The 25,980-nt window shown below is 40.2% G+C and overlaps 1 protein-coding gene across 2 annotated transcripts in view; it reads right to left on the reverse strand.

Annotated features, from left to right (window-relative positions):
• Positions 1-25,980, reverse strand: part of Vit (vitrin) — a 115,282-nt gene that overhangs the window by 68,833 nt on the left and 20,469 nt on the right. For both annotated transcript variants that reach the window (XM_048804559.1, XM_048804558.1), the window contains exons 2-3: positions 17,815-17,884; positions 7,438-7,503 (exon numbers count right to left, since the gene is read on the reverse strand). In XM_048804559.1, the coding sequence (XP_048660516.1) occupies positions 7,438-7,503; positions 17,815-17,866 (118 nt within the window). In that variant the 5' untranslated portion in view covers positions 17,867-17,884. The remainder of the gene's footprint in view (positions 1-7,437; positions 7,504-17,814; positions 17,885-25,980) is intronic.

A 25,980-nucleotide genomic window follows, 5' to 3' on the forward strand; every position in this document is an offset into this window, starting at 1 on the left:
TGGGGATGAATCACTTTAAACTCTGAAATTACAGCTTTGGTCATTGGTGGGGCTAGATTCAAACCCTGATATGTCTGAATCTAGTGCCATACCACACTCCTACTTCAGCTGAGCCTTTGCCAGGAAAATGTGCAAGGTTGTAGGTTAAAGAAATATTTCTCATGGTATAAAAAGATTTCAAGAAGAGTCTACAAATAACAATTGGAGAAAATATAGTACAAGCAATGGAAATTGTTTCACACAGACAAATCTAGTAAAGGGTACTTGTCTTGATAGATAACCCCAAGCTCAATCTTTAAGCACCTAAGAAAGTCTATAAAGTTTGGTTCATATGTATTTTTTAATCCATAATCCAAGGAAGGACTGTGATCAAGGGATGATTGAATGACAGAATAGCTTACCTGTGGCAACATAGGTAAGTTAGGCAGTTGTAGAAGTTTGCCTAAAAGTAACCTATTCTCATTCTTTCCCTTGATTCTTAACAAAACCCTAAAAGACATATTGTATCCATTTTCCTGAGAGGCAACTTGACATACCCAAGCTCAGGAGAAGCAGCAGAGCCAAGACCTGAACTCAGGTCTTCTTGCTGTAAATCCAAAGTTTTGCTAGCTCTACCTGCTCACCTCTTTCATAAGTGAAGAGGAAATCAATTACTGTTTGATCTTATCTTATAGGGCTATTCTGAACTCAAAGATTGTTGGCAATTACTCGTGAATGAATGCAGGTGTCTGGTAGATAGATTTGTGTGTGTGTGTGTCTGTGCGTGCACATGCACGTGCACATGTGTGTCTATATATTTGCTCCCAAAATACTTGTAAGGCAACTGTTTGAGTGAAATTTTCTTTGCATGGTTTTCCTGTTACTTCTGGGAATTGAACATGGTAGAATTCACTCAACTAAAAATCTGTAACACAGGAAGTAGATCTGTTTCCTTTTTCATTGTCTGAAAAAGGGCACACACAGCAATCTGTGTGGAGAACACACTGGTTTGACACTAGGTACCTAAGAAGCAAGCATACACTGAAGATTACTTACTAGTTGTTATACATGAACCTGCCCAAGCGGCCCCGTGCATGCTATGCCAAATCCTACAATCACAGAGCTGTATTTTTGTTCATCAGCATCCAATGCACAAGCTAACCAAGTACCAGAACAATGACCTCCTCATGCTCCAGGCAGTAGGTCTGGGAATCATCCACTCTCTCAAGGCTGATTGCAAAAATCTTTCCATGCCGTTCAAGGTGTTAAGGGTAACTTCTTGGAGAGAACTATATGAATTAAAGGTGGTACACTTCACCTCAAATTAAGCATATTTCAACAGTCTGTAATGTAATGGAAATATTTCAGAATGTAGCTCCATTGTCTGGAGAATATTTCCTTGTTCAGCTTTCTGTTTGTTGTCTCCATCATGTACATTTCCTGCTTGAAAAACACTTGGGAGACCCTACCTTTTAACTATAGCAAAGAGAAACAACTTCTCAGATCACTCTTCCTGGTAGGTCCTATCTCACCTTCCAGTAGCATCTCCCAAGACTCCCCTTCCATGTCACTGTAAAACCCCACCATGCCTCCTCACTGTTTCCTGACCTCATCTTGCCCTTGTTCCCCATGATATCTGGGGTCAGTCCAGTCAGAAAGCTTTCCCATCTACCTCTACCTGTAGAATTCTACTCATTTTTCATGTTTTGTTTTGAATGTTCTTTCATGAAACCAACATGAATTCTCTTGTTATTTTTGTGTAGCATTTACCACATTTTTTGCTTTATTTTATAGTGGTTTTGTTGTCCATTTGTCTGCCATCCACCCAACAGTTACCTAATGAGCACTATGTAGGTCTTCATGGTGGTTTTGGTCTTGGTCTTGCTGGGAAGACTGACTATATGAAAATGCTCTTAGAATTAAATGTGGTTAGTACTTAAGTAGGAGTGCCCCCACACAGGAAGCAATTAATCTAGTCTTGTGTCTGTGTTGTGGATAGGGGTTGGGGCCAGGAAGGCTTTCTTTTGCATATATATATATTTTTTTGTGGGCTGGGGGGGCACATATTTTTATTCTGTCTTATATGAGATTGGATGCTTAATGAAATTGAAGACTTTCTGGATGGGCAGTCGGTAACGTGTTGTGCAGTTAGTTGTCCTGGCTCCCACCTGTGTGAAGTTCTTTCCCCTAAAGCCTCTTTGGACTGAGGCCATTGCTGCGGGGGCTCTTCTGGGGCTTCTTCTTGTGTGGAAAAAAACTATGAATGAGGCCCCTCTCTGCAGACACGCTGCCAGGCAAACACTTTTCTGGACTCTCTGGAGGATGTAATTTATGTGGTAACATATGTATTTATTACAGTATGGGCTGAAAGGCTCATGATTGAAGAGCAAGTCCTTTTTTTGAATGTATAACCTACACATAAATGGGATTAGTCCTTAGAAGTTATAACCCTTCTATCATTATCTGCAGCATTAAACAATCAAGAAAAAAGCAACCACATTTGGGTAATTCGTTAGAAACTGCTCAAGTGGGTTTTGGCTAACTAAACCTGCCTCTAAGGTGCTGCTAGGTAGGGTTAGATTTGTGACCCCAACTATATCCAGAAAACCTTGAAAAAAATCACTTCTAAAAGTAAGTGATAAACCTGTCATTAGTGCAATAGGTAAACTTTATCTTGAACTATCCAGCAGGTTAATTTATTAAGTCATTCACATGTTAATTCCATTTTATTTCCCCCCTTTTACTATACTGAGAAGGTGGCCAGGCTTTCACATTCTCCTATCTTTGGAGCTCAAGGTCGCCAGGCAGAGGGCAGAGTTGCCTAAGGATCACATTCTCTACGCTTTGAGAATTCGACTCTCCGAATATCCCTTGTTGGAGGGGAAATTGAGTTCTTTCAGCCCCAGGAGTGATGAAGAGAAAATAATGTTCCAAGACTAGGAAGGTGGGAGTGGACGGGCAGGTTCCAGGACAGGAAATGTCCTCATTCCCTAGAGCTGTTTTGGAGGAACTGTCTCAGAGTAGCACCCAGAATGATGCCTCTTGGGGTGGAGCCTGAGGTACAAAGTTTCCCCATCTCTGCCAAAGTCCTATGGTCCAGAAAACAGGGGAACTACCCACCTTCCAGGGATAACATTCACTTGGACACCATACCACTCCTGGAACTCTCTCAATCTTTTAGACTGCATAAACCTTCTAGGGGCTGGAGCACAGAGAAAGAAAGCTGCTGTAAATATGGAATTTGAATTCTACACCCTTTTCCCCTTGCACTTGGTGGTTTGGAATCAGACTTAATTTGATTTAGAAAATGAAGTAATGTAATAAGCCAAGTGTAGTAGAATCAAATTGTACCAGGTACAACTATTCACATGAAAGCTAAGTGTTGGCTTGCAATGAACGATCACATATAAGCTTGGGGAGTTATCTGTGTGAATCTGTCCAATTGATTTTTCCATCTTTGCTTTTTCACTTTGTCAAACCCCCATGCCAGAGTATTTTCAACATGTTCTCAAGTACTACCTTCTAGGTCCAAAGGGCCCCTGGTGGAGCTAAGCAATGTTCATGAAGGCCACTGGGGACTGTGCCCAGACCAAAGAAGTAGAAAGAAGAAAAAGGGATACGAGGAAAAAAGAAATGTAATTGAAGGGAAAGAAGGGAGGAGAGAAAGAACAAATTATCTGAAGCAATTGTGACCCTATACACAGACAGAATAGATGCACTGGTACGGCAGATGTTCTCAAGCCATGTATTCAGGGTATTCTCCTTTTCCTATTTTATCCATTTCTCTTCTACTTTACTTCTCATTTGGTCAGCTGTTGCTCATCCAACACTCTTAGAATCTTCATTCCTAAATCTACCTGGCTTGGGAGGGGACCACTGGAAAGCAGCAGAGGTAGAACCTCACCCAGACCTGAGTTTCTAGTCTGGCTTTGACAACTTTGGTATCATGTCTTGGGCACTGATCCTCAAGACTCTCAGACTGTGGGGAGTGATGATATAGATCAAGGTGTTTGACTGCCTTGTGGTTGTGGTGCGCTGCTTGTGCTGGGAACCCCCTGTGCAAAGGTGCAAGTTAAGATTGCCCAGTTGCTGTGGTAACGCTGACCCAAGGAAACTGTGCAAAGGTTCAGAGTTATCAATCTTCACCTTGAAACTCAGACACTAGCTCCCAGGGATAGAGGATTCTGAGCATAGCAAGATAACCATAATGTCTCCCTATAATATCTGACTCTAGAGGTCAGGAGTGGATGTGACAAAGGGTCCCAGGTGATGCTGATGTTTCTGGTGCAGGAACCACATTTTTTAAAGAATGACTAGTCTTGTCTGTCAAAGTGATTTGCTTAATGTCCTGCTTTTATAATTCCACTTTGTTTAAAAATCCTTTGGTGGTTACCTATAAGACAGATTCTGACGTGTCAACTGTAAGAATGATGTGGTCACGTTTCTTTGTTTAGTGACTAGGAGGAAGGCCCCAGGTCCCCACCCTCTCCGCTTAGGGTACCTTCTTGAATAAATTGTAGGTTAATAAAACCTTTTGATTTTATAAAGCAAAGTCTCTTTGGATCCTTGGATCCCTAAACACTTTCCTCTGGAATGAGCTTGGGGGTCTCTAGGTACACAGGAGACAGGCCTAGGGTGCACAGTTTGTTTCCTAAGGAGACAAGAGAAGTTGTAATTGTTCTGCATTCCACTGTACTACAAACATTTGTGTTTACACTTTGTAGATACTTTCATGCCACCTATATATGCATGTAAATCTCTAATGCTTCTTCACTGGCCAACTACATTCCCTGTCTTCTGCCCTCATACACTGGTACAAAGGTTTCTTGGTTGTTGTTGGCAGGATTGTTCATTACTCTCCTCTGAGAACCGCACTGCTCTCAGAGAAGTGGATCCCCGCCTGTCTAGGCTCATACAATTAGATTCTGTGTCCCAGGATTTTGGGGTAGGGAAATGGGGGTGGGAAGGAGATACAGATATGCGGAGAGAAGCAGGGGTGTTAGGTCTTGTGGACCCTCCATCTGGGGACCAGTTCCAGGGAGTTCCAGCTGCACTTCTCTCCTTGGGTTCTGCAAGCTACCCTACTTCCTGTCCAAATCCCCTTTTCTACTTAAGCAAATTGAGCTTGGATTTCTGCTAATTGCAACCAAAATAACCTGCACTGAGATACTCTCCACTGACTCATGATGAAGTCCAGATTCCTAAACACAGTAGTATAGTCCTTCACAATCTGGTGCCTGCTTACTCGCCACCTTTTCCTCAACACCTTCAATTTCTACTCTGTGTTCCAACCAAACCAAAATGCATTTTAGTTTTTTCTACTTTTTAGACCTTGGATACCGTGTGTTTTCTCAGTTTGCAATGCCTCTGCCTATTTGGCTTTATCAGTGTTGATGTGTCATTTCCTCCAGGAAATGCTCCCAGATGCACAGTTTCTTCTCCACATTCTCCCTGTTGTCCTAGCACATACATATGAAATAATAATTACCCGTTGGCTTGTCTTTCTTCCTCCCTAGATTGTGAGCTCTGTGAGGGTAAGGGGTGAGTCTCAATCACTGTTGTATCTGAGTGTCCAACTCCATGTCGCATACTCGGTGGCACCTAGTAAATACTTGTTGAATGAAGGAATCCTGTGCCTTCTTTATCATCAGTCACCTGCCCCAGCTATAGACCAAATTGAATGGGAAAGATGAAAATCACTTTGGCCTCAAGCTATAGATTATGATTTGGAAACACTCCTGAGGTCAAGAATCAGCTATCTCCATGGTTTGGGAATATTCTATTACCTTCATTGGATCTTTTTTCCTCCTTATTTAATGATTGTGCCAGAGTTTCTAATTAGAGAAAAGACCTCAGGCATTTATTGATTCAAATGTGCTGCATCACTAGGGAGATTTTGAGAATAAAACTAGAATTTAACATATCAGAAATTCAATCCATCTGAGATCTCTCATAGAGGTTTGCCCTTGGGTCATTTAGCAGAGACTTTCATAGTCACTGCAAACTGTTGTCATGGTAATCATGGAACCTTTCATGATTTTCCTACTCAAGTTAATGAAGATACTGGAAAGAGCCCAAAGGAATTCATACTTGGGTGTGCATTTGTCTCCATATTAACCCAATCATTGTTTTGAACACACATCTGCCCCAGGGCCTTTCCTTTTGGCTCTTGGTCCTGACAGGAATAAATAAACAACTGATTCCTTTTTAGTATTTCAGCCTAGGAGGCTGCCCTTTTGGTCTCATTTCAACAGGAAATCCCACATAGAGGGTTTAAAGGAGAAGAAGAAAAAAAGGGTGGTGTGTGAAGCAAAGATGGTTCTTTCTTTTCAAATGACTAATGTTGCTGATTTCAAAGCACTTGAATTTAATGTCTCTAAAGAAAGTTTCGGTTGTGAGAGCATAGAACCTTGACAATATATAAAACCTTTATTTTATGGCCCTTTATAAACACACCTTAACTCAAGCCTCCATTGAGCCCACAAATTTGGATCCAGATATCCCAGTGTGCTCACAATATGTGAGTGTGAGATTTTCCATCTGTGTCCCATCCTGCTCATTATTTCTCAATATCCATTCTTCCTTTTTTCCCTGCTGGTACTAAAAGTCCTTACTTTTAGGGAAACATGTGGATGTTTGAAATCAAGGCATTTCCCTCTCTCCCTTACTGCTGGCCAATGGTATTTAAGGATAAGTGTCATACATTCAACTTTCTGGACATCTCTTTAGAAGGAGTTATTCTCTTCCTCATGTCTTACTAAGTGGAGAAGTGGATGGAGAGGAGACAGACATCTTGGGCAATGAACTGGAATCCATGTTGAGAAGGGTCCCTGGAGATTGTGGAGCTTCCATAAAAGCACAGTTTATGTTTATAGGAAACAGAAAGAAACTAAAGAAATTTCAGTCTTATGTATGTGCCAATTGTTTTGGACTTTCTGCCATCTAATCTTAATTGATACATCACCGAAAAGTGAAATTTATTTTTCCTCCTTCCACTGATTGAGTGTGAAATCCTTTGGACTTTTCTGTGAGATTTACCTTCTGATCACAGGGCATGCTTGAGGGTGGGCAGATTTACTGGACTTTTTTTGCACTAGCTGGACTGAATTTTCTGGTATGGGGAATTGAAACAGAGGTTGATGGCAGGGAAATACCTAGTCCAGCTTCACCATAGAACCATGGTGTTGCCTGGTGTGCATTTTAAAATTTTCTGGTCAGTGAAACTACATTCCTGTTACTTCAAAATCAGGTCTTATGTCAAATGCCCTTTGGAACGGGGTACATGATGAATAAGACTCATCATTGTTCAGTCTGAATGCAAAGCAACCTGAGATGGAGAGCAAAAGCCAAACAGAACCAAAACAAATATCACCTTCCACATTCTCTCATGCAAGTGTAACAACCCTCCACATGTGAGACAGATGCCTCATACCAGTGAGGAATGATGATTTTACTTACTGAACTTGGGCCTTTTAATCTTCTTAGTCATTTCTTTATTGGAATGTATTCCAGTCACCAGCAAAACTATGTGAAGAAAATAAAAATGTTTTAAAATCTAATTAATATTATTTCACCTGAAGGTTTATTCTCTTTTTGTTCTTACATTTGGTTGGATAATGCACAAAGCATTCTCATTGATGGAACTATTTCCCCATATATTAAGATTGGGGAAATGAGATACATAGTTTGTGTACTTTTCTTAGCCCCTGCTGAAAGGTCTTTTAAAAAAATGCCTCCTGGATACTTGTCCTGTGTTTTGATGCCTTTGAATTTCACTATCCCAGTTCTACAGTCTCCATTTTCAAAGGAGGGAATGTGGGTCTGGAGAAGTCTCCTAATTTGCCTGGTCCCAGGAATGAAGGATAGGAGTAGAAGCACTTGTACCCTTCTTGTTATCTTTTGCTCTGTTCCACAGCGGGTTTCCAAATGACCAGTTTCCAGACTACACATGAAGTGTGCATGTGTGTGTTTGTGTGTCCACACAAATGTATGTTTGTATGTGTGTGTGCCTGCAAGTAACTGAGGTAAGATTGAATGGAGGAGAGATGTAAGAAGCCTCAGGAGACAGGCTGTCTGGGAAAGAAAAAAGAGGAGAAAGAGGTTGGGAGAAGAGGGAAGACTAGACACAAAGTCTGAGGAGTTGCCTTATGGCCCCCTGGTTATCTATTCTAGAAGCCTTGGTTTTGTGCCTTCCTGAAATATAGGAGAGAGCTCAAATAGCATTGGGGCCCTGATCTCCTTCAGGAAGTATAGCAATAGGTGAAGTAGGGGGAATTCTTTATCCTTTTAACTTTAAGGTCAGATTCCCGGTTTCTTTTCAAGCATATAAGATGAACTTGAGCCTTGTATTTTTAAAAATAATGTTGACTGCTTTTATTCTTATTAACAAAAATAATATACACTCCTTGCAGAAAAATGTAAAAGGCATAAAAACTAGTACAGAACTCCAAAGTATGTATTTTCAGACTTTCTTTCTCTCTCTTGCCTCATCTATATCTATATTTATATCTATATATTCATATGGATACTTTCAAATATGCATTTGATCATACTCATACAATTTTTAATATTTATAACTTATTTCAACTTCAGGATATTTATCAGCATTTTTTTCTTGTCATTAAATTTTCTTTCCACAGTAATTTTAACTGCTTGCAAAGTATTGCACTATATGGATGTAGCATCATTTAGTCAATTTTCACTTAATAAAAGTAACTTTAGTTTTGCACAGATTTATTATTATTTCCTTAAAATTAATTTCCAAGTAGAATTTCCTGTGTGAGATTCATGCTTACCTAAAATTTTGATATGTATTGCATCCATTTCTCATGGCAATTTTGTATTCACAGTGTGTGAACATGCTCATTTTGCCATTGCTGCACCGATTCTAACTGTAGACAGAAAGCATGGCTGTTCCAGAATGCTGGTCAGTTCTCTTCTCCTCTTTCTTTCTCTCTTGGCATTCCTCCACCTCACCACCCAGGATGGCTCTGCTTTAACTTACCTCCGTTTTAGCTACATTTCAGAGAAACTCACTTTCTGAGTTGGGACTCTTTCAAGTTGGGACTCAAGATGAATGTGGGAAAATAGAAGAATCAAAATAGGCACTTGACTTCCTAGCCTGTGAGTTGCTTTTTAACAGAACACTGATGCTTAATTTTTGCATAAAGGGACATAGGGGATCTCAAATTGGCAGCCAGCTTTGAAGGAAAAGATGGTAATGTCACCAAGTGTTTAAGAAAACCTGGTGCTTATATTTTAATTGTCTAGCTGCTATAGAATGAAAGTTTGTGTCCTTCCAAATTCATATGTTGACATCCTAAATCCCAAGGGGATGGCATTAGACGGTGGAGTCTTTGGAAGGTGACTGGGTCGTGAAGATGGAGCTGTCATGAATGGGATGAGTGTTCTCATAAAAAAGGTTCTAGGGCTGGGGATGCATCTCAGGGATAGAGCACTTGCCTAGCATGCACAAGGGCCTGGGTTCAATCCCCAGCGCCACAAAAATTAAAAAAAAAAAAAAAACAGAACAAAACAACAACAACAACAACAAATCCAAGAGGCTCCAGGACAATTTCTTGTCTCTTCCTTCATGTAAGAAACATGATGAGAATGTGGTTGTCCATGCCAGGAAACTGGTCTTCACCAAACACTGAATCTGTTAGTGCCTTAACTTGGCCTTCTCAACCTCCAGAATTTTGAGAAGGAAATTTCTGTTTTCATAAGCCACTCAGTTGATGACAGTTCATTACAGCAACTTGAACAGACTAAAACACTAGCTATCTGTGTCAATGATGCAGCCACCAAATGATCCCGTTTTGTCTTTGAGCTCTAGTTGTATTGTGGACAGTTGACGTACCATGTGCTACAAGAACAGTACCATGAAAGAGAACTGAGTGGGCATCAGAAGTCTAGCCAAGAAGGAGGAAGACGGAGGTTTTTTAGGTGTTATTTACTTCTGCGGTTTGGTTGGGTGTGAATGTCCTTTTTTATAGTAGTTTCTGCACCGTTTAACTCTGTATAAAGACCATATTTTAATTTTATGTGCAAAAATAAATATCTAGAATATTTTTTAAACAAGCACCAAATAAGTATATAAAAAAATTAAGCAAGTGAAATAATAAATTTGAATATAAGTTCTCGGAGAAAACCAAATACTGTCCTTCTGGGCCTTGTGGCTTTGACAAGTGGTTTATAATCTCTGGTATCACTAGAACGATAATATTTCAGCAAGACCACCCCATCATTTGTTTGGTCACCCAGACCCTCCGGGCATGCATGGCTGGTTCATTTTAACAGTAGTGGCTAATAAAGTCACAATTGTCATTGGTACACACAGGCTGTCCCCTCAGTTTATGTGCTTGTTAATTAAAGCTCCCCAGAAACCACTCCTCCAAGAGAGGGCTGGTCAATAAGGCCTGCAAATGTGCTTGTGCTTTGGAGCAAATCTTCATTTATCATCAGCAAGACTTCTCTTGCTACACTGGATATAGTGAATTGCATGTTGAACTTGGGTGAGAGAAACATCCGTCTTCTATTTGTTTTCCTAGGAAGCCTGGCAGATCCCCAAGACGGATGGTGCCCACTTCCACGAGCGTGGTGGCAGATGGTTCTGCAAGTCAGCCCCGTTTGTAAGAGTAGTTAATTATCTGGCCATTTGTGTCTACAAACCTTGTGGAAATTAATTCCAGAATCCAAAGTTCCAAGGCAAACATGATTTACCAGCTCTGTACCAATGCTTCTCCATTTTTAAAAATCTGGTGTTCCAGTTTTAAATAACCTAAAAAATTCTCAGTTTTCTTTAGTAATGCTTAAAATTTCAAGGAAATTAAATATTAAAAGTACTTTTTGTAATAAAAATTTTCTACTACTTCCCTCTCTCTTTTGTAATAGTAAGGACAGTTATATTAGGTGCAACTATTTTTAAATCAATGTAAAAAACTGATCATATAATTTGTAAGTGGAGAAAATACAAATGAATAAACTTGAAACAATGTTCAATCTCATTAATGATTAAAAAAATGCAAGCTGAAACAAAATGTTTTAGGGAATGTTTTCCTATTTTGTGTCAGTAAATATGGAACACAAGATTAAACTTAATCTTGGCAGGGATTTGGGGTTAGTGAATTTTGTGTGCTGTTCATGAAGTCTAAGCAGGTGGAGCCATTCTGGAAAGCAATTTGATAAAAGGTTTCTAATTTTTATATTCTTTAACTGAGAAAAATAACACTCCTAGGAATATATCCCAAGTTACAATCATTGATAGAGACAAAGATTTATGTAAAAAGTACTCATTATAGCATTTCTAATGGCAATCTGGAAATAATGAAATGTTGGAAATGCCCCAACAATAGGAAAATCCTAAGCATTTATTACAAATGATGTGTAGAAGAACATTAAATTATCTGTGAAGTGTTCCACTCTAATCTTAAGAATAATCTGACAAAGTTAAAATATATGCAGAGAAGTAACTGGAACAAGTATACCAAAATGTTAACAATGGTGGGATTAGGGTTTCTATTTTTATATTTTCCTTTTTATATTATATTCTTTACAAATAAAATATATAGTTTATATAGAACATTTCTTTTATCATTTAAAACAGGCAACATTGTTAAATTATGTTTACATTTGCTTATATTGAAATCATATAGGCTTACAATAATGAAAAGTACTTTCTAAAGTTATCAGTATGATTAATCTGTGCTTATTATTTTTAGTTTTCCTGTCAGTAATAAATTATAATTCACTTTCAAGGGAAGACATGAGGTGCCAGAATATCTAACCAATAATCAAATCAATAAGTACTTACTGAATACTTATGTACCTAGACTTTTACAGAAATGTCTCCTTCTAGCCCAGAAACTTCTTATTGGACATTTTTTAAACTCCTCAATATACTAATATAGGAGTGTCCACAATGTTTTCTTGAAAACTGATTTATAAAGCAGATCTTTTTAAAGCAATTAAAAACTTCCCTAATACCTTAATTTGGGATTATGTACTTATTGGAACATTTAGCATCAAATAAATAAGAGCAGAGATATGACTATTTATTTATTTTTAACTATTTATTCTTCTAGGTGTAGCTGGACACAATACCCCTATCTTATTTACCCATCTCCATGTGGTTCTGAGGATTGAATCCCGGGCCCCACACGAGCTAGGCAGGTGCTCCACCACTGAGCCACAGCCACAGCCCTGACAGTTTATTTTCTATACCCACATAAAACATAAATTTATCCAGAATATTAAACCCAGAAGCATCTCTTTTATTTTATGGAAAGTAAACTAAAGTCAAGGTTAACACTTTCCCTAAATCTGTAGTTATCTGGGGCCAAAAGTTGTAACTGGAACTCAAGTTTGCTAGCAACAGCCTCAGTCTCTTTATTCCACTTGCTCCTGGTAAGCTTACACACTGATTTTACATGGGACTTCAAAGACAATGAGTAGCGAATAGCCTAAAATTTCTGTGGTGCATTTAAAGACATGTAAAACAAACATGCTTATTTTGAAATATATTAATTAAATAACTGTTGTTAATTTAACAATTTGGGGAGGAGGATCATTGGATGGCTCTGATACCTTGAAAATCTAGCATGGCTAAGAACAATCATTTTTGGAGCAAAACTTATTTTGTACCTATGATATGTGTGGAGCACTGGAGATACCACAGTAAGACACAGCTCCTGTCCTCCATGGGTTTACAGTGCTTGGAGGGTCAGGCTAATACAGTGTAGCCGTGATGATAACATAGGGGTCGAGGAAGCACATAGGAAGATGGCCCCACATAATGGGGCCGAGGGAATCTTCTTGGAGGACCAAAGTCTTGTGAGGATGTGGGGATGTAGGCATGGAGGAGAGGCATTCCTGAAAAGGGAACAGCGTGTTCAAAGGCCTAAAGATGAGAATGATGCAGCCCCCGGGGAGATTAGGAGGTCAGTGCCAGGGAGGGGCTAGTGAGAGAGGAGAGCAGGGGAGGACAGTAAGAGCCAGAAACTTGGACTCCATCCTAAAGACCAAGGCAAAACTCTGAGGAGTTTAAATCAAGAGAGTGGTGATCAGACACGGACTTTAGGGAGATGAACACATGTATCCTGGAGAATGAGTTGGAGGTATAAGGATCAGAGTCAGGGAAGCAGTCATAGTACCTACCAGGGGTGGAAGTCATGAGGGACTCAAGGAAATGGCCCTGACCAGTGGGCTGAGGAGGGAGTTGCCCAGGATGCAGACATTGGAGGACTTAGAGAAATCTGTGAACAGGAGTTGCCTTTTTTTTTTTTAATCAATGGAGTTATTTATCATTTCCTACCCAGCTTTATTAAGGTGTAATTGACAAAAAGTTGTGGTGTTGACACACACACATCTTGTGACATGATTAAATCAAGCTGATTAACCTCTCCATCACTTCACATACATACTTTTGTGTGTGTGGTGAGAACATTTCAGATCTGCTTTCTCAGCTAACTTCAAGTCGACAACACAGTATTATACACTCTGGTCACCATGCTGTACCTTAGACTCCTTAACATTTTGGCCTCATAATTGACAAACACTTACCCATTTCTCCATTCTCCTGGGCCCTGACAACCAGCGTTCTACTCTTTTTCTATGAGTTTGACTTTTTTAGATTCTGTATGTGAGATCATATGGTACTTGCCTTTCTATGTCTGACTTATTTCACTTAGTATAATGTCTCCAATTTCATTCATGCCACAAATAAAACACAGGCTGTAGGAAGATTAATACTGTGATCAGGAGGCAGTATTCCTTATTTTTTAAGGCTGAATAATATTCCATTTTATATGTACATAACATTTTATTTATATATTCATCCATCAATGGACTGTTGATTCCATATCTTGGCTATCATGAATAATGATGCAGTGATAAAGAAGTGCAGATATACTTTCAACCTATAGATTTTGCTTCTTTTGGATGTATACTCCGAAGTAGGATTGCTGGACTATATAGTAGTTCTGTCTTTTATTTAATTTGATATAAAACTCTTTTTCATTTATCTGTTGACCATTCATATATCTTCTTTTGAGAAATGTCTATTCAGGGCCTTTGCCTACTTTTAAAATTAGGTTGTTTTCTGCTAAATTGTATGAGAGTGTGAGATCCTTCTATATTTTGGATAATAACCCTTTCTTAGGTGTATATTTTAAAAATATTTTCTCCTATTCCACAGGTCGTCTTTACCCTCTGTTGACTGTTTCCTTTGCTATGAAGAAACATTTTTAGTTTATGTGATCCCATATGTTAGTTTTACTTTTATTGCCTTTTATTTTAGGGTCATGTTAAAAAAATCACTGCACAGAATGCTTTTAGTAGTTTTATAGTTTTAGGCCTTATATTTAAGTCTTTAGTCAGTTTTGATTATTTTTTAATATGAGAATCTAATTTCATTCTTTTGAGTGTCTTATTTTCCCAACACTGTTTACTCAAGGGAAATTCTTTTCCTAGTGTGTTCTTGGCATCCTTGTTAAAAGTCAATTGACTAGAATGTGTAAATTTATTTCTGGGCTGTCTATTCTGTTCCACTGGTTTAGATGTCTTTTTTTTTTTTTAATTGCCAGTACCATGCTGTTTTAATTTGTATAGATTTAAAGTGTATTTTGAAATCAGGCATTGTGATGCCTTCAGTTTTGTTCTTTTTGTTCAGAATTGCTTTGTTTATTTGAGATCTTTTGTGGTTTCAACAAATTTGAGGATTTTTTTCTATTTCTGGGAAAAATACCATTGGAATTTTTATAGAGATTTTTATCAAATCTGTAGATTACTTAGTATAATATGGACATTTTAACAATGTTGAGTCTTCCAATCCATGAACATGGGTTATCTTTCTATTAATTTGTGTCCTTTTCATTTTTTTCATTAACATTGTGCAGTTTTTGATGTACAGATCTTTTACTTTCAGAGTTAAATTTATTCTGAAGATTATTTTTTTGCTTGATGATATTGTAAATGAAATTTTTTTTAAAGATACACTATTGTTTGTATTTAGAGGTGCTACTTATTTTTGTGTGTGTGTTGATTCTGTATCCTGTAACTTTGCTGAATTAGTTCTAATAGCTTTTGGTGTAGTCTTCAAGATTTCCTTTGTATGTTGTTATGTTATATGTACACAGAGACAATTTGGTGTTTCCCTTTCCAAATTGGATAACTTTTATTTTTATTTCTTGCTCAATTATTCTGTAAAAGACTTAATACTGGGCTGGGGATGTGGCTCAAGCGGTAGCGCGCTCGCCTGGCATGCCTGCAGCCCGGGTTCAATCCTCAGCACCACATACCAACAAAGATGTTGTGTCCGCCGAAAACTAAAATAAATATTAAAAAATTCTCTCTCTCTCTCTCTTTTAAAAAAAAAGACTTAGTACTATGTTTAATGGAAGTGGTAAGAGTGGGGCATCTTGTCCTATTCTTTTTTTTTTTTTTAAGAGAGAGTGAGAGAGAGAGAGAGAATTTTTTAATGTTTACTTTTTAGTTTTTGGCGGACACAACATCTTTGTTTGTATGTGGTGCTGAGGATCGAACCCGGGCTGCATGCATGCCAGGCGAGCGCGCTACCGCTTGAGCCACATCCCTAGCCCCGTCTTGTCCTATTCTTGATTTTAGAGGGAAAGTTTGGAGCTTTTACTTTCTAGTATGCTGTTGACTGTGGGCTTTTCATATATGCCTTATTGTGTTGAAGTATAGGAGTCTCCTTTTTCTACATTGATTTCCTGCTATATGAATGAGCACTCCTATATGAATGAGTTTTGCAGAAGTATAGTCCGAAAAAGGCTGAGAACAAAGGATAATCAGGTCTCCCTTCTTTGTTCTGTGATGCTGGGGAACATGGCATAACTCTAAGGTTGGTTTATTTTGTTTCACTAAATTCTTCCTATTCCCAACCCCTTGCCCAGCCCCCACTCTTACGTTAGGAATCTACTGACCTATGATAGTCTAAGAAGGAAGGAAGCTTCTCAAAAGAGCAAGGTGGGAATGAAGGGCCGCTTCCAAGATGAGTGTTCTCTTATTTGCTAAAGCAAGCCAGGCACATAAGATGATTGTGGAGGTAGAGTGGGATGGTTGGTCCCTGGACCCTGCCCAGCTGAGGACAACTGCTATGGTTGGGGTAGGGCTCCTGGTCAAGTACCAAGAAACTTCTTCAGGGCTTCTCACAACCATCTGACAGGAAACAGGATAGTGCCACTGAGGATAAGGAGTGTCCTTATTTTTGGCTCCAGGAGAGTGTGGCCTAGCTAGGTCAAGCAATCTTGACAAAGCTGAACCAGCTCCCGGGCAGCCATTTTATATAGAGCTGGATAATTAACAGCTCAACTATATAATTTATTTATTTTTATTTTTTTAAAGATCTTTTTTGATATGGACACAATATCTTTATCTATTTTTATGTGGTGCTGAGGATCGAACTCAGTGCCTCACATGTGCAAGCAAGTGCTCTACCACTGAGCTAAAATCCCAGCCCCTCAACTATATGATTTATAGAAGAAGAAACAGGAGGCTTGATAGGAAGGGTGGCTTGCCAACATTATTAGCAAGGTCATGTTGGAGCCAGGACTCAAACCTGTACCCTCCCTCTGATTTCCAGTTCAGTACGCATTCTGTCATGCTGAAATCTCTCTTCCCTTCTCAGTGGTGCAACCTCCATCTCATCCTGTGCCCAATTCTACCTTGTAGACTCCCTATGAATAGACCTTGAACATTCTCATTGTATTATGGATTCAACTTTGTTCCCTCAATCCAATTTATATGTTGAAGTCCTAACCACCAAGTACTTAGCATGTGACCTAATTCAGACATAGGCTCACAGTAGAGGTGATTAGCTAAGATGAAGTCATACTGGAGTAGAGTTGGGCCCCCGATCTAGTATGACTGGTATCATTATACAGAGGGAAATTGGGAGATAGACCTGCACACAGGAAGGACATTATGGGAAGAGGAAGGTAGAGACTGAAATGATACATCTAGGAACCAAAGAATCCCAAAGATTTCCAGTAAACTACTAGAAGCTAGAAGATAGTCATGGAACAGATTTATCATTCATGGCTCTCTAAAGAACCAACCTTGCTGAGACCTTGATTTTGATTTTGTAGTCTTCTGAACTGAGAGAGAATAGATTTTTGTTGTTCTGAGTCACACAGTTGCAGTTATTTTGTTACAGCAGCTCTAGCAAACTGAAACAGGCTATCCAAAAGACCTTTGTGCCTTGTCCTGGCAAGAGTTTCACAATGCTGACAGGGTCACTTTATCTGACAGGGCAATAGACAATGGGGTCAAATTTAACAGATTATTACCCAAGGGCTTGATCCTAAGCCCATTAGCAGTTTCCCTATCCTAGTAGCCCTGCTGTTCCTTGAAAAACCAATTCAAAATTGTACCCTCTGGTGATAATACAATTAAACGGTTTCATCTCAGGCTGAGTCTCCAATGATACAAGTGAAGCCAAATCAATGATAACAATTTCTTTTTTTGAGAAATTAAGAAAAAAGAAGACCCCTAAATCAGAATCTGTAAATATGCTATATCCAAAATATTTACCCATTGCTGAAAAATACACATAAAGACATGTGTGCATAATATATAATATATGGAAATACATATGCAATACATATTTGTTTTATATAAAAATGTAGATACACGTGCATCCTGAATTTGATCTGTTTTTAACTTTGCCACTTAAACTTTTCTCCACGATGTTTATCATACAAAGAAATAGTGATTGTTAATGTGTTCTGTCTTGCTGTAAGACTTTTCTTGGCCAAATTCTTTGGACCTTAGGAAAATGTTAAAAGAGTATCCAGATACACATATAAAAGTACTTACCAAGGAACATTTCAATAACAGATGCCTTCATAGTGAGAACAACAATCCCCATAAATATCAAAATGGCACCCTGGGGAGAAAGAAACAGTAACATCATCATGTTTCAGCCAGGAGTCCTGAATTGGAAGCATGCAGGGATAGGCTGTGTCATTGTGCATCAGCTCCGGAGTCTTAGAATTCCATGCTTGGGCTCTCCATACGCAGCTCCCGCAGTGGTGGTTCTGGTACCCAGGGAAGACCTAGCCCAGCCACCAGCCTCTGATTCTTCAGACATTTGGTCTTTACATAGAAGTGAAGAGGAAACAACTTTGCACTTTTGAGAGTGTTTAACCAGTCTCCAAATGTGGACCATAGCCACATTTATGGTGTTGAGAGAACATTCTTAGATTACAAATAAATCATTCATTCAATAAATATTTATTAAGCTTCTATTATAGGGCTAAGTTTTGTTAGGAAGAAGGTGATAAAATTGAATTAAAAAACAGTTCTCACTCTTAAAAGACTTACAGTTTTAATAGAGATGGAAAAACATACATGGACAAAAATAATAGCAACATTAGAAAGTAGAAAAGAGTTTTAAGGTCCCATAAGGAGTTGAGAGGGAAAGTTTATAGAGCAGTGGTTCTCACACTTTGCTGAATATTAGCATCATCTGGGAATTTTTAAAAATCACAGGCAGCACCCAGACCAATGGAATCAGAATCCCTTGAGGTCTAGGCATTATACTTTTAAAAAACTCAGATAATTTCAATCTGCAGCCAAGTTCAGGAACCAGCATGTCAGAGTATGGCTTCTCTTGATGTGTATACTAATCATGTGGTGATCTTAGTAAAATGCAGACTCTAATCCAGTAGATCTGGGGCCCTGCTAGAGATGCCCCAAGGGGCCAAGAATTTTAAAGAAGGGACAGAGTATGTCAAGCAGGAGAACAAGAGAAAGCCTCATGGAGGTGTAAAAATTGGCTGGACTGGGAAGAATTAGTAGAGTTTAAATATTCAGAAATAGGGAGAAGAGGCACCAAATGGGGAACAAACATCTATAGAGTCCCAGGGGTTGGAAAGCACAGTGGATGTGAAGATGCCATTGATTTTATAAGTGATTCCCCTTCAGTTAAGGCTGTAAGGAAACCCTCCAAGGGTTACGAACATTACCATTAATTGAGCATGTAGTATGCACGCTATATTATCTTGATGATCCTCATTGAATAGATGAGGAAACTAAGACTTAAAGAAGTTAAATGACATAACCATGGTACATGGCAGTAAGTGGGATTGGAACAGGAGTGGGAGTAGGTTGGAGGGGTCTTCCCTGGACACAGATGAAAAGGGAGAATATTGCAGAGACTCCAATGACTTAAAGTTGATCTGCTTTCTATTAACTTTGTGAACTAGTGATTTTAAACACTACTGATGACTATAGCCCCTCCCCCAGTGTCACTGCTGTGTGGCCTAAAGCTGACCTTCACAGACTTACACTCTGTTTTGCCTGCTGGTGTGCTGGTGAATTCACTCTCTGAAAAGAAATTTTTTAAAAGCCCTGATTTGTACAGTTTGCACATTTTGTTGTGGTGTAAAACCTCCTACAATGACTGATTTTGAAGCCACTAAAGGGATACCTATTGAGTGGGAGGTTTGGAAAGAGGTGAGTACAATCTGGTCCTAGCTAGGTCCAATATAAGCTTACATCCAATATTTAGAGGAGGTGCTATGAAGGGTTCATTAGCTAAAAGCAATTGATAGATTACAGCTGAAGAACTATTATAAGTACCTGATGCAAGGAACTTAAATAAAACTGTTAAGTGTATGAAAGGTTTATTACGAATGATTAAGTTAAGCATAAAGAAACACCCAAACAGGGGCTGGGGTTGTGGCTCAGTGGTAGTGCGCTTGCCTAGCATGTGTGAGGCACTGGGTTTGATTCTCAGCACTGCATATAAATAAATAAATTAAAAGGTCCATTGACAACTAAAAAAATATCTAAAAAACCCCCCAAACACCCAAACAACATTGGATCACTTTGTTCACTTCAAGTGACAACTGCAATGTGTTACCTTTGCCTGTTATGATAGTTAACCACAGGTTAAGTAATAGACCAGTAATGATCTTTAGTTACACAATAAAAAATAAAATCATATAAACATTCTATTTGGCAATTTGATGCTTAAACAGCTGGGTTATATTTTTGGAAACAGTGTGATAACAAGTCATGTTTCCCTTTTATTAATTTGAGAAACTCCTGAACAAGGTACATGTCTCCAGGTCCATAGGTCCCACTTTCCTATCAGATAGATGCAGAATGCTAGCTCCCCTATTGGTCCCCGTAGTCAGCCCCAGTGCACACAGCACTACAGATTTCCCCTGAGGCATTCTGCCTCCTCTCTCTCTCCCTCTCTCTCTTTCTCTCTCCCCCCCGCCCCACTCATGTCTTCTGGACCACCAAGCCTGCTGCTCTACGTCTATTCATACCCTATCCATAACATGACAATTTTCCATCCTCTTTACCTGCTCCAGGCCACAACCTGGCCACCTGGATCATTGCTATTAGCCTCCTCATTAGGTTTCCTCCTTCATTTGCCCTCCCCAGGCCAGTCGCAGCATCTTCTGCTGAGAACGCTACATGCCTACCCACCTTACTAGGAAGAAAAGTCAAAGTCTTTACAGACAGCACCAGATCCTACTTGATTTGGAGACCATCAATCCTTCTGAGCTCCTTTCCCTTTGTTGTTCCTATCACCTATTAAGCCCCAGCCACCCTGGCCTCTTGGCCATTTCTAGAACATGCCTCTGACCTCAGGTTTCTGAGCTTATTGTAGTACTACTGTTTTCCTCTGCCTGGATGTTGTTTTCCCAGATGAGTTACGACTTGCTCCCTCATTTCTTTCCAGTCCTTTTTTTAATATTACCTTCTTATGAGATATCCCCTAATCACCCAACTTAAAGTCATAATCACCCTCTTGCCTGCCACCAACAGGTATATCCTATCCTTTCCCACTATCTATTTCTCCGTGTCATTCATCACCTCCAACATACTCTATAATTTACTTATTTTACTTGTCCACTGTTTTGTCCCTACCAGGAGCAGGGATATTTATTCGATTTTTTTTTAGGTTCTTAGTAAATACATGTTGGATCAATAACTAAGGGTTTAACTCTTTCTCCTGGATGGATGGGAGATAGGAAAACAAACAAACAAACAAAAAGCGGGGGTTTGTGTGTGCCTTCTTGTGAATACACTGCAGCTACTGAATCATACACTTAACAAGGTGCATTTTCTAGTATGTGAGTTATTTATAATAAAAATAAGTTAATAAAACATTGTTATAGCCAACAACTAACCCAAAAGGAAGATGAAGAGTGGATAGGAGTGCTTTCAGAGCTTCCCTGCAACTTTAGAAGTCACAATGGACATGACCTTTACATGGTGGGATGGATGGATAAGGACCAAGTAGATTCTAGGAAACTCTCTAACCTCAGAGGAGTTATCACCCGAGTCTAACCAGCTCATCAGCAGTGGAAAGTGACCAGAATCATGCTGGACTCTTGGAACCAGAATGCTTTGGGTTTCTTTCTCACCAGCACTTTCTCTCCTTCTTTGTCCATTTATGCATACACTTAAAACATAAATATGCCTTTTGAAATGTGTGGAAAAAACTCAAACCACCTTTCAGGCTTCCCAGAGGCTGGGGCTGAGGACTCCTGGCAACGTCATCAGGCCACTTCTGCAGGTGGTTCCATGTCCTGGAGTCATAGAGTCCACAGAAATGGAGGAACCTAAATCGCTCATGTGCTCACCTAGGTTCTAACAAAAAAACCAAACAATAGGAACTTCCAAAAGAATATGTTAGTGATTCATAAATTTATGGTTTGTTCTTTGAGATGTAATATAAAGAATCCTGAATATGCAGTTCTGGTGAGACAAATGAAGCCTGGCTGTGAAAGAAAACAATATACAATTAGTTTAAGTAGATTAGTGGAGACAATTTAATTAGCCCAGAGTTAGATGAGAGGAAGTTGGTAATAAATAATAATAGTACCTAATATTTATAGAGCCCTTCATGGTGTTTTAAATAAGGAAACTTCATGTGCATTTCTAGAATGCAGGCTCCATTTGTTTCTCTTGCTTACTGTTCAGTTTCTAAAACTCAAAATACTGCTTGGGGGCAACCACTCATGTTTGTTGAGAAAAGGAACAAATGCAAATTTGTTCTTCACAGTAAACCTGTGCCGGTGTTGTGTGGAGGCTTGGATCAGAATTCCCACTTTAAAGATAAGGAAGCCGAGGTCTGCGGCAGGTAGAGGACTTATTCAAGGTTAGGAATCAGAAACAGAGAGTTCAGGGACTTTGCCCAAGCTCACAAGGCTAGAAAGAAGACAAGGGAATTCAGGCCAGCCATTCCCAGTCCCAAAGCCCTGCACTTCTGCTGCCACAGCTGTTCCATGACAAGCAAATACACTTCACTTACGTTCTGATTCAACTGGACTGCGGTGGTATCAACATTGTTTTATAGCTTCCCAAGAGACTCCACTGCACAGCCATTATCCAAACCCTCTGCTGTTAAGGGCACCATGAAGGCCACAAGGGTGAATGACACTGGGCCGTGGGGGCAGGGACTCAAAGGGGCTTGAATTTATTAAACTGGCAGGTTGGAAAATAATGAAAGATTGGTGAGGAAAGGACAGGACCCAGGGACAGAGGAGCTTCAGGAAGTGGGAGTTGCTCAGCCAGGCACGGAGAGGACTGAGCCTGTTAGAGAGGAAGGAAGGGGCCCTGTCGGCCTTGAATGTCATGCCTGAAGAATGTGAGATTGATCCTTTAGGCAATAGGGAGACATGGAAGGCTTAAGAATTATTTTTGCATTCATCATTTTTAATAAGCCCCCTAGAGGCCTGCTTCAGCCACTCACTTGGAAAAAATCTGCCCTGGTGGACGTGTAGGATTTATGTTAATGTTGGTGTTTGTCTAATCTAGGAAGCTGCATGGGGGAGCACCCAACCATACTGTGTCCACGAGGTGGAAAGAGCCGGTATCCATCTGGAAACATTTAATAGTTATGAGAAGCTTGTGCTTTATTTCCAAAATGCCAAAAATCCCTTGAGGAAAGACATCTCTGAGTGGGGAGAGGCCACATCTGCAGCCTAGCTTTCTCCATCTCTGCCTGACTGTAAATCCTCAGCCACTTGTTGACGGATGTGGGTGGGTCTGGTGAGGATGGGAAGAGGAGGCTGGCATTAGATGGGTCCTTTGCAATATTGGGTGGCCTCAATCTGCATGTAAACCTTTACACAGATCATATTTCTCTGGACTAGGTCTGAAGCACTGCATTTCCTGTTGCCCTGACACCAGTGGCCACCTCAAAGTTACTATTATAATCCCCAAGGATTCTGTGAAGGAGAGAGAAAAAAAAAAAAAGAAAAGAAAAAAAGCCAGAAAGGATATGGTAGTTTTTCTTTCTTTCCTGATTTTTCTTCTTTTTCCAACTCTTCCATTCTATATTTCCTCCTTTTATCCAGCAGGGAAAACTCTGCCTTTTTTCAAAAGTTGGCTCCCAAGGATGCATAAGGCTACTTGAAGACATGCTGTTGTGATAGTCAGTTTTTGTTACTGTGACCAAAGTACGTGACATGGACAATTTAAAGCAGGAAAGATTTATCATGGCTCATGGTTTCAGAAGTTTCAGTCCATGGTTGGCTGGCTCCAAAACAGAAATATTGTGGCAGAAGGGCAGGTGGAGGAAAGCTGCTCAGTTCATGGCAGCCAGAAAGCAGAGGGAGAGACACAGGGGAAAGGGCTGGGGACAATTGCCTAGTTGCTAAGGGCACAATCCCAGTGTTCTGCTTCCTCTAACCATACCCCACCTACCTACATCACCTTCCAGTAGTCCATTCAAATCATTAACCCATCAAATGGATTATTCCACTGATAAGATCAGAGCCTTCATGATCCCATCACTTCCTTGAAGCCCCACCTCTGGACATTGCTATTTTGGGGACCAAGACTTTAAGAGATAAGCTTTGGGGGGGACATACCAAAACCAAACTCTAACAGCTGGGCTTGGCTACATGGACAAGATGCTATTGATTTCTTACACAGAGCATCCATTCCCACCCCACCTCTTTCTTCCTGGAAATTAATAAGATGGATGGACTACTGGTTGGTAACTGTAGGCAGGTATGGTGTGTCTGGAGGAAGGTCACCAGAGATGTGCCCGTTGGTACTACATCTTGTCACTGACCACTGGGTCTTATATTATGCTTGCGGGCTGTCGTGATTTGAGCAATTTTCTTCAAACACACACTTATGTCATGAGGTTCTTCCTCACCAGGGTTCAGAGTCAGTTGACTATGGACTGAGAACTCTGAAACCATAAACCCCAAATAAGCCTTTCCTCTGCTAAGTTATTCTTGTCAGGTATTTTGTTTGCAGCATGAGAAGCTGACTATCGCAGCAGCCTAGGGACTCAGGAAACTTGCCCATTCCCAGATCTCAGGGTATATTCTGAATCTGCATCCAATCCAAAGATGGTTAAACACTCTCCTTGCTGATGATTGGGGCCCTTAGGCTTGGGCCCACCAGCATAAGGCTCTATCCAAGTGATTATTATAGGTGGAGCATCCCTAATCCCAAAATCCAAAATCTGAAATGCCCTCAAATCTGAAAAGTTTTGAATGCTGACATGACACCATAAGTGGAAAATTTCACACCATGAAACTTCATCTGAGCACAAAATTATTAAAAATATTGTATAAAATTGCCTTCAGCCCGTGTATAGGTATGCATAAAACATAAGTGAATTCTCTGTTTAGACTTGGATACTATCCCCAAAATATATTATTATGTAAATGGAAATATCCCAATATGTAATAAAATTCAAAACTGGAGTGACTTCTGCTTCCAAACACATTGGATAAATGATGCTCACCCAGTACTGGTTACTAGTTCAGGTGGGTTGGGTCCTGAGTTATAATGAATAAAAAAGAAAGACTTCAATTTTCTGGTTTTTAATGACAAGTTGCCTCTTGTTGGAAATGAATGCGGGAGCAGGTCGATTGAGGTCTGCTGGCAGCCATCTTGAGACCATGAGAAAATGCAGACTGAGGAAAAAGCTGACATTAAAAGGATAAGGACAGCCTGGGTAAATCACAGAGGAGTGGAGCTGGACCTTTGATTGTCTTGTGCCTGGAGGCTGGGCCCACCTCTGTATTATTGTTATGTAAGATAATAAATTTTCTTTTCACAGTTGATATACCATGCAAATGGAGACCCAAAACAAGCAGGAGTAGTTACTCTCAAATTCAACAAAGCAGATTCAAGCCAAATTTAATAAGAAAAGACAAAGAAGGTCACATCATATGGGTAAAGTGAACAATCCAACATGAAGATATCATAACACAAATATTTATGCCCAAATATTGGTGTACTGAATTATATAACTTAAAGGCTCAGACCCCAGTACATAATACTGGTGATTTCAACATACCTCTCTCACCATCAGATAGGTCATCCAGACATAAATTGAGTAATAACTCTTCAGATCTAAAAAAATACTATAAACAAAAGGAGTTTCAAACCAAAGGAATGAGCAATCTATTCAATGAAATAATACGAGAAAACTGGCCCCCTCCCCCTGCGCCGGCAAGGTAGACGGAACTGTGACCACCCACAGAACAGGCCCAGCGGCCTGCTGAGGGGCAGAGCCACCCCCCACCCTCCGCGCCTGCCAGGTAGGCGGAACTGTGACCACCAACAGAAAAGGCCCAGTGGCCCACGGAGGGGCAGAGCTTCCAATCACTCCTGCAAGGTAGGCGGGCCTGCGACCCACCGGCAGAAGAGAAGCAGCGGCCTGCTGAGAGGCAGAGCAGCCCCCTCCCCCCACGCCTGCAAGGTAGATGGAACTGTGACCACCAACAGAACAGGCCAGACCTGCAACCGACAGACAGAACAGGCCCAGTGGCCTGAGGAAGGGTAGAGCCGCCCCCGCCCCCGCACCTGCAAGGTAGGCGGACCTGCGACCCACTGGGAGAACAGCCCCAGAGGCCTGCAGAGGGGCAGTGCCGCTGCCTGTGCCTGCAAAGTAGGCAGAACTGCGACCACCGACAGAACAAGCCTAGCGGCCCGCAGAGGGACAGAGCAGCCGCCCGCGCCTGCAAGGTAGGCGGACCTGCTACC

This window comes from Marmota marmota, unplaced genomic scaffold (genome assembly GCF_001458135.2).
Source record: "Marmota marmota marmota unplaced genomic scaffold, marMar, whole genome shotgun sequence".
Classification (NCBI taxonomy): domain Eukaryota; kingdom Metazoa; phylum Chordata; class Mammalia; order Rodentia; family Sciuridae; genus Marmota; species Marmota marmota.